Genomic DNA, 18,169 nt, shown 5'->3' on the forward strand with positions numbered 1-18,169 from the left:
CAAGAGCATATTGTGGTGGATGAATGAACGAACTGGGTGGATGAAGTACAGGACCTCCACTGTGGTTTGACCATCTGAAACTTCTTGTTGACTTATTATTTTTAGACTTATCTTCTGGGTGTTTTTTTCTGTCACAGTGAAAAGAGACCATTAACCATGTGTTGACAAGGCTTTCTGCCAGAGGACTATCTTTTCCCATGTGTCACTAACACATAATGTAGCATCGCAGGCTGATGCCTGCAAAAACTACTGATGCAGTTTGCACAACTATTCAACAAATTTTGATGTGACAAAAAAAAAAGTACTATTTTGATTAAAGTAAATTGTCATTAACCTGAATCTGAAAACATATAAACTCGATGACCCTGAATGAATAACGTAATGATTTTTAATACTGAACAAAGAATGAAGACTTCATGGTTTACAGGTGTAAAAATATGATGAGCCTTGATTACAGAATCTGTAAAGGCTGAGAATTAAATGAATAACAAACTTAAGCCTGATGCAGATTGCACGACTTTTGCCTCAGTCTATAAGTCACTCACATCAGAAACCCCTTGAGCGATTTTGAGACACTTGTTGACCTCATAATCAAACATGTGTGATCTTATAGTCAAAAACAAGATGCACCCTTTAGTTGAAGCACCTCTGAGACTGAGACAGAGGATAACAATGTTCAATAAGAGGTCAAAGGAACTACATAAACACAAAGTGATTTTTTGAGTGTTTTCATCAAATACCACCATTACTCACATCAGCTGCAGATCTATCCATCTATAATAGTCTCATGATAGATAAATCTTATCTTAAGTTTTTGTGTTGTTTGTGCACCACCGTCAAAATAAAACAGTCTGAAGTAAGAGAAATGTCTTTGAATGTGAATAATGCAGTATCTTTGATCACATAATCATCAAGGACTGATTCAAATAGTCTTAAAAAAACTGATGATGATACAGTTAAGGGTTGTTTTTCTACACTTAACATTGAAGACAAGTGAGCAAAGTCAAATAGTTTAGTTTGTCAGAGAAAATCGTCTCAAGAGGAAGAAAACAGCATTTGAAGAAAGCAGCAAAGCGTGGCTGCATTTTGACAAGGCTTCACAATAACAAATGGCCCAGAAAGGGTCGGGACAAAGCTGCGTTTGAATCGTCCAGACATCTCGGAATACACAATAAGACAAAATGTAAATGAACGCAGAGAGAAGCGATCCAAACAGCACGACAGAAAAAGCTGTAAGTGACCCTGTATTTCCATTTCCTTGACTTAAGATGTGTAAAGAGGACGACAGGGGAGACCGTGAACTCTCAGGACCTCTCAGGAACACCCTGTCCTGCTCTTCCTCCTCCTGCTCCTCTTCCTCCTCCTACTCTCTCTCAATCTTTTCGCCCAATCAATTATTCATCCCTCTCCACCACCACACCATAGGAGGCATGCACCGCATATACAAGCTCTCTGGTGCACACACACACACTTTCAAAAGGAGAATCTGCCAAGCATTTACGCCTGTGGTGGATTATAGACACAAAAAATAAAGCTGTACCCCTCTGTCATTAAAAACACAGCACAGACAGCAGCTTCTAAAATATTCACATACTGTACGGCAGAGATGAGAGGAGGAAAGCGATCCAGAGTCAGAGAGATTTTGAAAGATTTACACAGACAAAAGGACAAAGAGATATCTTTCTAGTCACCTTCTCCACTCACAGCAGCATCAGATAAGACGAATAAAATGTCAAACTCAAGTCCCACTTTATTACTCGATTCTGCTTTAGAACTTACACCGACTGAGGTAAAATGTTGAACTTGTCTCTGTATCCGTAAATGTGTACATATGTATCTTTTAAAGAGAGCAAACTACAGTATTTCAAATTATTCCTGTCTGCTTAAGTACACTAATCAAGAGCTGTGGTTTTCTTTGGGGGTCAGGATGTGCAAGATGTTCTTGAGATCATCTACAGGGATTACCAAAAGGCTGTGCAGACAAAAAATAAAATATTGTGGTAAGCAACACAGCAACAACGAGCCAGGAAGCAACTCTCAGCAACATCAGCCCTTTAAAGACATTCTACACAGGGGACAAGCACTCAAAAATATGCAAAGAACAGCTGGCCTCAAGAAATCTAACAAGCAACTCATCAATACAAACCCAATTTCACAAAAGCTGGGACACTGCGTAAAACATAAATAAATACAGAATGCAATGACTTGCAAATCCCTTCCCTTGAACTTGCTGCCGGCAACATGTTCCAAAACATTGTGACAGCGGCAACAAAAGACAGAAAGTTGTGGAATGCCCAAAAAACACCTTTTTGGAACATTCAACAGGTAAACAAAGTGGTGCCAAGTGGAAAAGCCTTTCTACAGGTGTTCCAACAGTGTGGCTTTGTAGTAAAAGAGTTCAGGTACTAGACTGGCCTGCCTGCAGTCCATTGAAAATGTGTGCTGCATTATGAAGCACAAAATATGACAAGACCCTGAACTGTTGAACAGAGCACCTCCACACATAAAACATACTGACACTTCTACACTTTCTTGTACTTTCCTTTCAAAGTCATGCATACAATCAAGAGTGATTCTGGACTGAGCAGACCAGCATTGCAAAACAGAACACGGTTTAATTAAAATTAATTCATTATGTCATAGCAATGATATGCATTATACTTCACTAATTGGTGACCCAATAAAAATGGCTTTATGACCCATTTTGGGTCACGACTTAAGTTTAAGAAACATTGCGTCTACTGTGGTTAATATCTGGAATTATTGCAGTACAACTTACTTAGTATATCCAAAATCTTACATCTGCACAAAGTTTCTGGCTAAAAATAATGACAAGATTACTGATGATAATCCACAAATCTTAATTTAAGCACTTTACCTGAGAAAGACTTCCTGCTTAAGTACACCTTCCAGCCGTCCATTTTAATAAGAAAAGGTTAAATGTGGATTAGCATAAGTAACCATGTAAACAAGACATCACTAAAAGTCTCTCAATCCAATTTTATCAAAAGGAAGATGGTTTGCCCTCGGCCGAAAAAGCAAACGGAAAAGCAATACTCTTGTTATTTCTTTATCATTTTTGCCCGTAAGGCTGCTATAATCTGTGCCAGAGATCTGTTAAATCCTTGGATGCTGCTGATAGAGGGCACAAACTGCTAAAAGCTGTTAATTTATTTTCTTACCACACAGTTGACGTCCATGCCGGCCTCGAGCAGGGTCTGGACGGTGCTGTGGTGTCCGTTGCGTGCAGCCAGGTGAAGCGGAGTGTGTCGGCGAGTGTGGCTGGTCATGAGGTTGGGGTGAGCGCTCACCAACATGCGCACCACCTGCGCACAAAAACACAGCCTCATGTCAGGGACAACACAGAAAAGTTTGAAGTAACTGGGACATCAGTCACCTTAAGGAAAAAAAATCACAAACTTTGAAGTGTTTCAGTAAATGTCTCGCTGCCCCTGAGAATCAAAGAGACAAAAATCACATTCAGAGAAATAAATTAAAGCAGACACAAAAATACTGAACCAATGTCACCATGACAGAAGCCTCATCAGTTCAGAATTAAATTTTCACTCAGTATACTGAATAATTATGTTCGGTGAAAAGGATTTACCCCGAGACATACTGATGTCTCGAATAAAGACTATGTAGGATGGTGTCTGTTTTTTTGAAAATCAGATGCAATTAATCAAATTAAAATGTGAGGCTACAAGGAGCAAATTATTTGGAGCCTCAGTGATGAGTCAATACATCAGTTAGTTGTCAACTATTAACTTAATCACCAACTATTTAAATTTTTAAACTATAAATTATAAAATACTAACCATACAATCATATCTATTGATGTTTTTGAGTCATTTTTGAGAAAAAAATGTCCAAATTCTGATTTCAGCTTCTCACATGAAATATAATATAAATATTTTCTGGTTTCTTTACTCCTCCCTGACAGTAAACTGAACATCTTTGGATTGTGGACAAAGGTACCATTTTATTATAAGACTACACCTATAAATAAATTATGTGTGTTATTAAGTTATTAAGTCTTATTGTAAAGCAAGAATATGAATTTGTGTCAGGCTTTAACAAAAAAACTTGACAGGCAGAGAAACAGGGCGTCCAGGCTCAGCAAAAGGTCAGCTGAAGATGGATAATGACCATTTAGTGTTTTTTTTCCCCAACCGATCGATAACGAAAATATACTTTCATTATTTGTTCTGCATAGCAAGTCCATGTATTAAGAGACCTGTCAATCAATTGGAGCGTAGTAGGGGGTTGTTTTGAGCTGTAGTAGTGGAGCTACCCTTCTGTTTGATCATGGATGGGGCCTTTAATAACTCCGCTCAGCAACACGCAGCTCTTTCGAAAGCTTCCTCTTCCTTTAATGTGTCATTGTGTGTAAGCGTGCTGCATGTGTGTATATGGTAAACTTTTGCCCTGTGTTAGTTACATCTCCATGCAGCAGCAGCTTCCACCACAGGGATTTCCCTTCATTATCATGCACAGAGGGAGAGCGAGCGAGAAAATACCGCTTGCCTTTATAAATTATTCATTCACACTCAGACAAACCTGTACGGCTTGACTGCAATTACTCACTGCCTCAGCAGAGAGAAAGTGTGATTGCATTTGAACATCAGAAGACATTTGTGGCATATGCCTCTCAATGTGAATGTGCACACGTGTGTGTGTGGAATTAACAAAAGAGCAAAGTCGCAGCTCTAAAAATGTGCCCCTGCCAGCCTCTGTAGCACCTTAAGCATTTAAGTTTTCTTTTCATTAAATATCTGCCATATTTAAAATAATCAACAGTGAATCCTGTGGTCTTGCCACAGCTACACTCGCTGAGAACCCCCTTTTTAAGACAGGGTTTGACAAGAGTTCTTCGTAGGATTAAAGGTTCTATTAAGAAACCTTTTTGGAGGAACAAGTTCTTGTTGAAATCCTTGAAGAATTCTTTCATTAAGTCAAGGGTTTTTTGTACCATAAAATACAAGGGTTCTTGGTAGAACACCCTGGGTGTGCTCTAGATAAAACCCTTGGAATATAAAAAAAAGTTCCTGGTAGAACCTCCTTGGTGGTTTCTCAATAGAACCCTTGGAAAATAAAAAGGTTTTCTGAAGAACACCCTAGGTCGATTCTTCATAAAATCATTTAGAATATTAAAAAGGTTCTCTGTAGAACCCTGTGGGTGGGTTCTAAAAAAAAAACTGGCATCCTTAGAAGGTGGAGAGCTTCTGAATACAACCTCTGGAGAGGGTTCTGCATAGAACCATTACACCATAGGTGGGTTCTCTGATCCTCACCTTTCACAGATGGTTCTAGGTGTAACTCTTTATGTTAGATTTTAGGTGCAACTCTCTGAATGGGTTCCACGTTGGACTTTTATAAAAGGCTCCAACCAGGACCAAAGAAGGGTTCTCCTATGGACAAGCCAAAGAATCTTTCATGGTTCTAGTTAGCAGATTGATTTCTAAGAGTGTGTCACCCACTGTTGTCCTGTGGCGAGTGCAGCTTGAGTCACCAGCTGCTTCCTGTCACCTGCCAGTGAGGAGCTTCACCAGGACACATGCAGAGGTTCACACCTGTCTCTCAAACATCCCACAAACAGTAGAAATATCCATGGCAACAACATGATATGATCCCCAGCTTCCCACCGTGTTATCACAGTCAGAAAGGTGCAGAGTAACAAGTTTTTTTGAACTTGCAATATAATTTTCAGTGCAAGTTAATTGTTATGAGGGGTAGGCCGCCATTGTAGTGACTGGAAGCAGACATTTCTGACATTCTCATTAATTTGAATGGGTTGAATCATTCTGGAGGCTCCTCTTCATCCTTTATATGGAGATTTGAGTTCTGCTCTCTGGATGTAAAGGTCAGTGTGTGACTTTATCTCTCTTGTCATCAAACTGTTAAATCCTCATGAGCGAGCTGTGGATAAGTATAACAAAAAAACAAACAAAAAAAAACTGATGGGGTGTTGCTCACAGGCTGATGGTAGTGACAATGTTTTAACTGATTAATTTAATTGATGACTAGATGTGTTGTCATTTTATGTGAGTTTTAAGTGCTTTAGTGATTTTTTTCTCATAAAACTGATATATGTCTTTCTCACTGACCTGCAGTCGTCCATACAGCGCTGCCAGGTCCAGAGGCGTCTCCTGCTGGCTGTTTCTCATGGTGGGGTCAGTCAGCTCCTGAAGCAGCACTGAAACCACCTCAGAGTGTCCGTACTGGGCCGCGCAGTGAAGCGCCGTCTCCCTCTCATGGTTCTGTGGAAGAACAAAAGGAAAGAAAGGAGGATTGACAGCGGGAAGGGTGACGGGAAGCACAAAGAGGGATGAGAGACGAGGTGGGAGTGGATGTAGGAATTATGGGAATCATGAAGAGTGGGCAGGGGGTGCGATGAAGTGAGGAGAGCAAGATGGGGACAGACATGACAGAAGAAGGATGGAGTGAAGCGGGGAGGCAGCAGAGAAGGTCGAAAGCAAAGAATGAGAGAATCAGGCAGAGGTGATGGAAGATGTTTAAGGAAAAGAGGATTAAAAAAAGAAGAATATGAGTTGGTGGTGATTTATGGTATAGAAAATAATAAAGTGGGGAGTTAGAAGTAGGGCAAATGTGGGTGAAAGGATTGAGATATAAGGGAAGAGAAGAAGAAGGAGGAGGCAGCAGTTAGTTTTATTCATTGGAAACTTGACACAAGGTGAAATTCAAGACAGAAATCCATTTTGTGCAAACATTTCTGCTACACATATGAAGCACATGTCTCGCTCCGTATATCATTCTGCATGTACAAAGTCCAAAAGCGTGTCGGGTTTGTGAGAGCTGTCAGGGGAAATCTATAGCTTCCTGTCTGTGAAACAGAAGCCGAAAAGCTTTTCCTCAAACCCATAGGAGCCTTTTTCGCTACACTCTACCATTTGAGCCTGTCAGCTTCCATTCAGCAGGCCAATCAACGTATCCAGAAGCAGCTATGTACTGGTGACTTACATCTTACTGCCATTAAACTAGGAGAGCGTTCTACATTTTGATCACCGCCATCTGTACACCATATGCATCACATCTCTCGAAAAGTTTCTTTAAAGTAGAATCTGACAAGTTACTTTCCAAACTGCTGATTAGTATGTTTCAATTCTGTTTACATGCGCACCATTTGCTACACTTCAAAAAAATGCATCTGACAGAGAAGCTGGAGTAGAACTTACCCTGACTTGTACGTAGCTCATAACAGCTGGCTGTATGTTAGTGTAAATAAAACTGTATTACAATATATCTGGTTTGGACACACTGTTTTCTGCTTTGCACACCAGCGTTGGATCACAATGAAAGTACAGATGAGGCAGAAGTCACACAAATTTAAAAAAATAATAATTTACCAATGTTTTGGCCTGACAATGAATGTATGTGATTAAATTTGTTTTTAATATTTCTCAGCACAAATTGACAGGTTTAAATAAAAAAACATTTTGATGAAATCACTGTATCTGTCTAAACTTTCTCCTGATATTCACATGCTTGAGAAATGTTCCATTTCAATAAAGCTTTTCTGGCTGAATAAAAGTGAAATAAACTGAAATATAGATATATACCCAGGCACTTTGTGACAACATCTACACTTCATCATAATCATTACCATTATTATTGTTATTATGTGAATCTGTGATTTCTTGGCACATTACCTACACCAACTACAAGCTGAAGCTGAAAAGCATGAAAACATTGTGTTACCCTTGTGCACAGAGTTGCGAGGATTAATCAAGTAATTGGTTATTAAATTAACTGCCAACTATTTTGATAACCGATTAATCACTTTAAGGAAAAAAAAGTCAAAATCCTTTAATCACAGCTTTTAACAAGTTCATATTTACTAGTGTTTTTACTCCTTTATGACAGTGAACTGAATAACTTTGGGTTGGGGGACAAAACAATACGTTTCAGGACTTCAACTTGACAAGAAAGACGTCAACTCAAATTCATAATTATGTAAAAAGAAAAAAAAACTGCAGCAATTCAGCCCAACTTCAACACATCACATTTATCAATGTCACCCAGACTCCCATAATAATATAAGTTTGTTCACGTTCCATAGTTTTCTGGTCAACACTTGGGCCTGAAATGTCTCAGAGAGACGAGTGTGTGCTGTAAAAGTTACTTTGAACTTGGGAGGTTTTTATGTTTAGAGGAACTTTGGCCATTTTCTGGTTCTCCAGGGGCCCTTGTCAGGACAAGAACATTGTTGGTGGTCCCTGGGGCCCCGCAGCTCTGGGTGAAAACTGCCCAGTAATGACTGCAAAACTGGGCAGAGCACCAATAAAGGAGACAGAGACATGATGGATAGTCACACCAGTGGAGAAGAGAGAGATATAGGGATTAAATCTCTGTATGTTACTATTATACTTGAAAATGGATAATCTTGCAACCGTATACTGTAGATACACACATGCATGTACGCATTTAGGCTTCTGTGGATATTATGAAAGAGGAGAAAAGAGAATTTTAAAAAGGGCATGCGTGTGAGTCTGTGTTGTTGCTGGGGTTTGTCCAAGAACAAAACCTACATTCTGAGTAAGTAGCTGAAATTTAACACTATGTCATGTAACAATGAGAGGGGAAAAACAGGGAAAAGATGAACAAAAGCAAGTGGAGACAGTAGGAGAGGAGAGGGAAAGAAGGTAGAGAGACTAAAGGAATAGTTGGATAAAGAGAAAGCAGGAATCTATCCCACAAAATCAAATATCAACAAATGAAAGAAATCAGTCTCTACTAGGTTTGCTTACAAAGAATATAGTTATAGAGTAGTATACAGTATGCACAGTGTCTTTATTATATTATCTGTGGATTCTGGTCCCAGTCTATAGCAGCATGTCCTCACAAACCGTGTAGATCGTCTGTGCAAGCAGCTTATCACAACCCATATTTTACCTTATATTACCATATTTAACTGTAGTCATTATGACAGGAGCAGCATAAAGAGCAAGAAAGCACATAAGGAGGAGATGAGGTGGATGAATGAGTCAAACAAACATGAGATGACAACGCTGACGTATTTCAAGTTTTAAGTTACAAAACATTACATACAAACACCTCGGTCTCACCCTCCCCTTCTAACAGTGTTTAGGAAACTTGCCAAAAACATGAAATGTTGTGATATATTGGATTCAGTCCCAATGCTAAAGGTACGCTGACAAACACTGCAAACAACTGACTGGTCAGAGTGTTTCATCATGAGTGTGTAACTTTGGGGTGAGGAGCATACTAATTACTGGTGAAAGAGTTACGGTGGATGCACACTCAGCGGAGGGAAAGGTGAGCAGTGACGTTGTCATTCTGTCAGAATATGCCAGTGACGGTGCTCTAAATTTACAGTTTAGGTTTGAGTTTGTCTGTGAATAAAGGCTGCATCTTGTCAAGACTGAAGTGGCGCTTGCATCGTTTCCCAGCTGTAGGAATAGTGCTGCAATGACGATCAGCTCCACCTACATTGTGGGAGTATTAAATACAGTGGAGTACAGTGTAGTTGAGCCGCTTTACACAAATACCATCATAATACTGTATACCCTGGAAAAATGTCAAAAGGGTATGAAGGTATGGAAAAATGGATACGGCCCAAACCTCCTCTGTAGATATAAACAGCTCATTCTAATGTTCTGAGAACACAAAAATTCTTCTTTTCAGGTGATTATACACAAATGAAAACATACTTTTTTTTCTGTCATATTCTGCAAATAAATCCCCATAAATTTACACCCTGTACCTCTGACAATCAAGTCCCTAGCTTGCCTTCACTTAATCAACAGTTGAAAATATTCTGTTTCATGCTTGCACATACAGACATGTCCTTGATCTTTCCCTGCTTCTTCTCCCATTTCTTTATCAAATCCCCTCATATTGCTTGCCTTGAATGCACCACTCAAACATTCATGTCAAAATTCCCAAACACCATGACCACACTCTGCTGCTCAGATCTCATCTCATGCCTTTTCTTACTCTCTTTCTCCCCAGAGCCACAGCTCCCTCCTCTCCCTCCTCTTCCTCTCTCTCTCCCTCCTTTCATTTACTCCTCTGAGCGGTGAGTGAGGGAGATGAAGAGATACTGTGTATGCGAGAATAACAAGAGGGAAAGAGCCCCGACATGAAGACACACAAACACGTGATCGAGCAGCAAAAACACCACAAACGTGCTGGAGAGCTTTGCCCCCCTCCGCAGCCAATCAGATCCACATGTTTTCCCCCTGGACTGCACACCCCTACATCGATGGTGGAGTGGAACCTTCCAGAGAGAGCAGGTCTGATTGCAGGCCCGCTGTACTGTAAGCACAATAATCACACACTCATGCACACTGTAATTCACATTCATCACAGTTTACTGCTGTAATTGTTGGTTGCATAATGCTTAATAAACTCTATTTGCTCTGTCCCTGCGTGGATATTCTACTGTATCACCATTTCCATTTTCCCTGAGGGTTCATTTAAGTTTCATCTTATCTAATCATCTGTATATACTGTCTTCATCACAGTGTAATATACTCCCAAACCACCTTAAATGCAGCACAATCAGTCATCATTTGCTCCCTACAGAATTTAATGTAGAATAGTAATACAGTGTCTGGAGAATAAATCATCCTTTAAAGGTTAAATCTGATAGTGCCTGGAAAAAGAGCCCAATAGGTAATTTATTTTGACCCGCATGTTACAATTACAGATATATTTGTGAGCAAATATATAAAAACAAAGTGGAAGAGGAGAACAGTGTGACACAAAGTTCAATATTTTTGAAGACACCTCAGAGAGTATTGTCAAACTCAAAGCTTTGACCCTTTGCTCTTACTGAAGAAAGAACAGTGGGGGGAAAAAACTGGTAACATAATGTGAAGCATGGGAAATTGTGGTTACTATGGTTACTAGTAGATCATGTATGTAGCACACTCATTTACAACACTGGCCAAATCTGACCCAAGTATTTATTAGGTTATTAATCAGTTTTCACTATAAATGGAAGAACACACATTTTGTGAGTCTGCCTATCAAATAAAAACAAACGAAATTAAGGGGCTATCTTTTTTTTTAAGCAACATTACACAAGAGAGATAAACTAAAAATAAAAATAAAAGCCATAATTAAAATCCACTCATACTCGGGGCAATTCACTCTAAAAAGAATACTAATATTAACTTTTAAGTAGCGATATCTCCGCACACACATGGGTCTGACTAATAACCGGAAAACAATCCGTCACGTCAATAGAACGCCTATGTAATGAGACCTTCTTCACTACTCCAGGAAGTAGTCCGGCCCTAAGCAACTACCTAGCGACAGTTTCCATTCCCCGTTGAGTTAGCAGCCAACTTGAGCTAACGTTAATGCTTCCCAGATCGTGAGGTTTCCCAAACGGTATAAAAACCACGCACACAAACACAGAACTGCTTCGTTAGCTCAATCTTGTTGCAACTAAGATACCGGCTGAAAAAAAATAAATTTTACACGGACACATTTACGTGAAACTTCAGCAGTATTTTTAAGCTAGTAGCACCTGTGGCAGACTCACCAACACAGCCGATGTAGGATGCTGAACGGAGATTGAATGTTTGATTTAGACATTTCCAGTAACTCCAGAGCGTTGAAAAGTCCAAAAGTTAAAATGTAGCTATTGAAAAACTAAGACTTTTCATCCATATTCTATATTTGTTCGCGTTTATCCTCTCAAAAACAACTGTGTACTCTACACACCTGTTTTAAATGAGGCAGCGTAGTAGCAATATAACAGCATCATAAATGATATTCACGAGGAAAGTTGATTTAATTATTCCATAAATGTTACTTAAATATTAGAAAAAACAATTACCCACTAGAATGCAATAAGCTATATATAGTTTGTGATATATTTTCATGAATAAAAAACGGTTTAAAAATATCGCTCTCTCTGGGCGGAGTTATATTGTTAGTGATGAAATGCTGTCGTGCTAATCGCTTTCTGGTTGACCAATCAGATTGCTTGGTCGGAACTACTTGTTGTATAAATATGGTTGCTGTATGCAGATAGCCTAATATATAAGGTACATTTAAGGATTTAGTACAATGGTTAAAGGGTGGGTGGGTCCATTATATTTGTCTTTTTTTAGGTTTTTGTATCACTCTGTAGCTTCCCAGTAGTTTTTCCTCTGTATTAAAATTGGAACATTCAAACACTGGTCAAAATGATCAACAAGACTTTGGAAATATGAGAGAAAGAAGAAGCATGTCTACCGAAGATCTAAACTAAAACAGTCACAATTTTACATACAGTTCAAGTTTGAGTAATGTTAGCCTCTTACTTCATAGATACAAGTAACTACAGCAGGGGTTAGAGTCAGGCTGGAGGTGAGAGCAACGTTAAATGAAAACATCAGGAGGAAAATATGAATTAATTAATTTAGTCTATAACAGAGACATTGTTTTTCCTGGAAATATCGTGTGTGTTGACAGACAAAATTGCATAATTACAGCGAGGCTTATGGGGAACCAATCTAAATGTGGATAGTGTCATTATTCTACAGCAATTACAATCAACGTTTTACTTCATAATGATGAGTTAAAGAAAAAGGTCTGTTTCCACTTTAAAATCAAGCCATTCTTACTTGCAGCCCTGTCCTACTTGTTGCATATTTCTTCCCTAATACACAAGCTCAACATTGCAAAGAGCATGGCCATTATTTCAAGTGGATAAGGCGTACACACTGTCCTCATTTTCCAGCAGGATTTGCAGCCAAAGCTCAAGTAAATTAAACTTTGAACCCAAATCCACTGACCTCCACAATGCATGTATAATGGGATTCTAGCGCTGACAGGAGACTGCAGTTATGACGGCACAGTTTTACTCTAGAGTTGCATAACTTCTTCCTATATTCTCTTCAGTTCCATTGGGCTGCTTTGGTGTGAAACCATAATCAGTAATTAATGTATTTAAACAATTAGTGGCCTGAGGAGGGAAAAAATTATCCTGCCATTCACAAGAGAAAAGAAAAGATTAGACGCAACTAAAAAGTCTAACAAAATAAACACTATTTTTCTGCTTTTCCTACCCTGTTAATCATCTCACAGACCCTGAGGAGCTGTTCAGGAGTGATAGCAGCTTTCTTGCTTTTGTTTCATATTTTGGTTGTTTAGTATGAGGAGAATTATGGGGTACATTTGAAAGATCCAGAACAGCAGAAATATTGTATTGTCATCTTCTGTTTCCGTGGTGAATGAACCCTCAAGTGCTCAGATCAACGGACAGTTGAACATTTACCACTCAGGACAACCAAGCAGCAAAGGGCGAAAGCCACATCATAAATATACATAGCCTCAGTTAACCCCTCTCAAACATCTTAAATGAAGAAATATTTAAAAGTTAATAACCAGCCAGCTCATTTTAAACCATTTGTGCACATGGCATAGGAGTAAATTAACTTATTATTAACATTATAATCAATGCACAGCATGCTAATCATTGTTTTTTTGTTTGTTTGTTTCTGCAATAAAACTATAATCACTAAGATTGTGATTAGGGCCATGATATGGTAAAAAAAAAAAAAAAACAGTCATAGTGCAATTAAGTTGACTGAAACTGCGATTGCAATATGCAATACCATTAGTGGGAATGATCATTTTTGCATTACAACTTTCATTTTTACTGAATAAAAACTAATAAAATCACGATGATGTGATGTTTGTTGGGGTCTGTGCCAAACAAACAGATTTTCTTTCATCTGGAGAACATGATTTTTAGGCCAGGGCATCTCTGCAGCACTACAGTACCTCACTATAATGCTGGTTTCTCAGACGTCTTTCTTTTTTCAAAAAAAATGCGATTTCGTTCTGATTCTGCGAGATGGATATTACAAGTGAGTGAACAGATAACAGGTATAGGTTAAATGCATCGCATTTATGCATCAATGCACAGTTATCTGATTATATATATATATATATATATATATATATATATATGAAATAAATGCACTTGTTGTTGTTGCATTATGTATGTATTGTGTCATTAATTGTGGCTGCAAAGGAGCTGTCCTGTGCTTAAATCTTTCACCTTTGCATGTAAAAGACATTTTTGTCACTGCCTTGTAATCACTTGCCTATTGTGAATTTAAAAAAAAGAGAGCATCCAGCAGATTATGTGACACAAGCAAAGCAGAAGAGCTGCTGAGTGGACCCTATGGTGAGATTGTTCTGTCAACATTTGGTTATTAACATTTGGATCACGGATTACGCAAATGGTGAAATAAATTTCAACACGGATATGATAACCACGGGGACGGAGATTGCAACTATTGTCGGTGCCGCTGCTGCTGACACGTTCTGTCTCTGCAGCCTTAAACGGACAATAAAGCTTTGTCAGTCCAATCCACCGCACCTCTGACAAAGCTTTAGATAGGGAGAAAAACACAATTCCCAGACAGAAAGGAGAATGACAAAGAGATGGACAGAGACACGGAGTGACAGGACAAGCGAGAGGAGGAGAAGAGGAGAAAATCCTCCCTCCATGTTCTCAGAGTGGGTTATATATTTCCATTACGCTCGCTCTGACAGCTTTCCGATATCATCTCGCACTTCGGTGTATTGTTGCTGATTGGGCTCTGAGCAACGGCCATCCACTAATGACACATCAACAGGCATGGCAGCACATTATTGACATGCCCATACAAATGGATGTCAGAGCTTTTCTCTCCGCAGCATACAGCACTGATACACAGTTAATGGTCACAAATATAAAAATTGTGTGTAATGAAAAGAATCTGCTTCCCCTCATTCTTTTTCTGCAAGACAGCTGTGTGGTTTTATTATAGTTTAAGGAGGATTTTGTTGTCATTTTTTATGATATATCCAGGGCAGGAATTTCCACTCAGTTTGGCCTTATGACCCTCAAAAAATTATCTGCCCTGTGGCCACAGTGACCTAGATGCCCCGCCCACACAGTCCCAGCTGATTTCACCATTTTGTCTCCTGCCTCTTTTCTGTCACTAAGGTTTTTAGATGCAAGTGTCTTCTCTTGAGATCCTGATTTTAACACTGCACACACAACCAGGGGTGGGTTCGACGCACACAACCATCGCTCCAAATGGACGCAGGATATGTGAGGCAGCCATGAAGCGTAGGAGTGCGTAGGGGCGTGTAGGGGTGTATGTATGCAAACGCGTAGTTAAAAGCAAGTATATCTCCGGCATAAGTCATTAATTGGATAGTAAGTCATTACTTTGGGATACTAAGTCATCATTTTGAGAGACTAAGTCATCATTTTGGGATACAGAGTCATCATTTTGATATCCGGAGTCATTATTTTGAGATCCTGAGTCATCATTTGGATAGTGACTCATTACTTTGGGATACTAAGTCATCATTAGTCATCGACTGACCTCTGACTGACTTCCAGTGTCCCTGTACTTTGTGCTAACAAATGATAAAATCATCCTTAACCCTTTAGTTACATTTATTATATCTGTAGACTTAAAATCATTGGTTATTTGATGATTGCTTTCCTGGCATTTGGCCATTGTGCTCTCAAATAAGGACAAGACTTAAAAAAAAAAAGATCAAAGTCCAGGTTTATAGATACATGTATATACCTCTACTATCTCTGCAGCCCTTCGTTGTCTTTATAACTGAGGACACTGACAAAAATCTGCTTGCACACTTGTAGTATTACAGTGCATTTACCTGCACACACTCTCACACATTTCCCATGGCAAACACTATCAGTCTTATCTAAATTCACCTCCATGGGACCAAACAAACAGCTACATCCATGTAAATAAGCGAGCCTTATCAGACAGTCCCGGGCTGAAATGAAACCAGAGCGAGTGGAGCGCAGACGTATTTGTTTGAACATACACCGTGTTAATGCTGATGGACTGATATGCAGGATGAGCCTCGTCTATGTTACAGCATCTCATAATCCCAGCAGCTCAGCCGCGCTGCCTGGGGCGAGCTGGGTAAATAAATAGAGAATGAAAAAAAGAGCACGAGACACGCAAGGTGAAACTCTTCTCCTTCTCGCTCCTGTTTTTATTATTAATATCTGAATATATTCCGTAAACACACAAAACTCCAAACATTTTACATTTTTAGCTGCTGTAGTTGTTGCTTTTATTCACAAGTTATTTTTTTCTGTTTTCTTAAAATCAAACTGAAATTAAAATGCATGTTTGCCAAGAAGCTAGTGTATTCTTGCAGTTTTTGTGCCCTTATTCAGTCAAAATGGTCTGTTCTGGAGATCTTATTGGTGCAATATTTGTGTGGGTCGGTGCGACAGAGTATGAGGACCATATTAAGAGGGAAAAAAAGAGGAAAAGTTTTTTCAGCTTTGCATTTCAAGAATAAAATCAAAATGACTTTCAGCACTGGTGCATGCATGAAAAAAATAAAGAGGAAGGAGATTTTATTTTATTTTGCATTTTGAGAAAAAAGTTGAAATGTGAAAAAAATTTAAAATAAAGTTGCTCTAATACAGAAAGTTTGATTTTATGCACTAAATACAAATAAGAAACAAAAAAATCTATTTTGTATTTTAATGTACAGGGCAGCTGAAGTGAAGGCAGGAAACGGGGGCAGAAAGTGGGGGGATGACACACAGCAAAGGGCGACATGCATGAGTCAAACCCACAAAGAATGAGGGTATCCATAAGCATCATATCAATAAGAAGCATCAGTATCAATACCAGTATTGGTATCAATAAAACCCCAATGATATCTATCCCTAATCTAGAGGGAGTCAAACTAATGTCTGCAAACTAGGCTTCCACTTTCTGAGTGGAACCTTGTTAGATTGTAATACAAACTTAATTGTTCAACAGGGCCTTGCAAATGTTGACAGTGCATCTCCTAGCAACTGCTGTCATGGCAACCACCCACCCAGAAGTCTGAATCAAACTGTTTTCAAAATATTTTCAAAAATGTTTTTCTTTGTTTTGATAAAAAAGGGAAAACTAGAGTGACTTTATATGTGATTTTCTAAATGATTCTCAAAAATCAAAATCTTTTTTTCCGTGATACAATTTTTATTTTAAAAATTTAGGTAAATTATCAAGATGACCATGTTTCTTTCAGTCTAAAAGGATGGGGAAACTTTTTTTTCAAGAATAAAATCTTTAATAATATCACATCTTGAGAAGAATGAGCATTGTAAAGAGAAGGAGGAGGAGAGACGTGTATAATAATTAGTTCCCTGCTGCGTTAGAAAAGCCACGAGGAAGAGCAGGAGAATAAAAAGAGCAGTTATTAAGAGAGCGAACATGAATAAAGTACCTGAGGCCAAGAGGAGTGAATGCAAAAGAGAGCTGAGAATATAAAAGGAGGAAGGAAAAGCACTGAGGGCGGAGTGAGACAAAAAAGACATTCCCAACAAAAGGAGAGACAGTAGATTTATCTGGAGGTGCACAGGTCAAAGGCAGACACAATTTTGATTCCTAAATAAAGATCCCAAATATCAAAGTATTTTTCAAATACCTGGCTGTACATATTTATATTCAATTGTGTGGAATTAATTAACTGGTATGATGACTGCCAATACGCTACATTTGATGATGTTAAGTCCGTCCCTCTCTTCTGTTCTTGTGAACACATATTAAATCCCAAAGGTCAAAGGTCATCTTCACTGTGACATTATAATGTTCAGCTCTTTATCAGTCCTCTGTAAAAATAATCTTAGTGAAGACAGCATGTTTGGAAATTATTCACTGGAATCACACGTGATAACTTTGATTTTGTCAAAAAATACACATTTATGTTTTACTAAAATCTTTCAAAATTTTCACCACCTCAATTATATGAGTCTGGACAGACATGTGTAATTATATCTATATCTACTGTGTGTTATATTCACTGTATAGCTGTCTGAATGTAAACAGATGCACATAAGAGGTGGCAATTTCCCAGTATGCACTATTGTCTAAAGCTGCAACTAACAGTTATTTTTATTGATGAACTGATTAACTGTTAAGTGAATAAAATGTCAGAAAACCATCATCATCAGTTCACAGTGAATAAAATAAAGCAAAGAAAAGCATTTGCTTGATAAATAACAATTAACAGATTCTCAAAACTGTTGCCAACTAATCAGCTATAATCAATGAATCAATGAGGATTTTAGCTCTGCTGCCATAATAATACTTTACATTTTCTTATTAAGTACTGACTTTAAAACTGTGATCTTGAC

The 18,169-nt window shown here is 38.6% G+C and overlaps 1 protein-coding gene across 2 annotated transcripts in view; it reads right to left on the reverse strand.

Moving 5' to 3' along the window:
- The window catches only part of anks1b (ankyrin repeat and sterile alpha motif domain containing 1B), a 297,352-nt gene that overhangs the window by 191,106 nt on the left and 88,077 nt on the right, over positions 1-18,169 (reverse strand). For both annotated transcript variants that reach the window (XM_084710483.1, XM_084710482.1), the window contains exons 4-5: positions 6,108-6,260; positions 3,183-3,326 (exon numbers count right to left, since the gene is read on the reverse strand). In XM_084710483.1, coding sequence (XP_084566609.1) covers positions 3,183-3,326; positions 6,108-6,260 — 297 coding nt within the window. The remainder of the gene's footprint in view (positions 1-3,182; positions 3,327-6,107; positions 6,261-18,169) is intronic.

Source organism: Lutjanus erythropterus, chromosome 22, assembly GCF_056507025.1.
Source record: "Lutjanus erythropterus isolate fLutEry1 chromosome 22, fLutEry1.hap2, whole genome shotgun sequence".
Lineage (NCBI taxonomy): Eukaryota > Metazoa > Chordata > Actinopteri > Lutjaniformes > Lutjanidae > Lutjanus > Lutjanus erythropterus.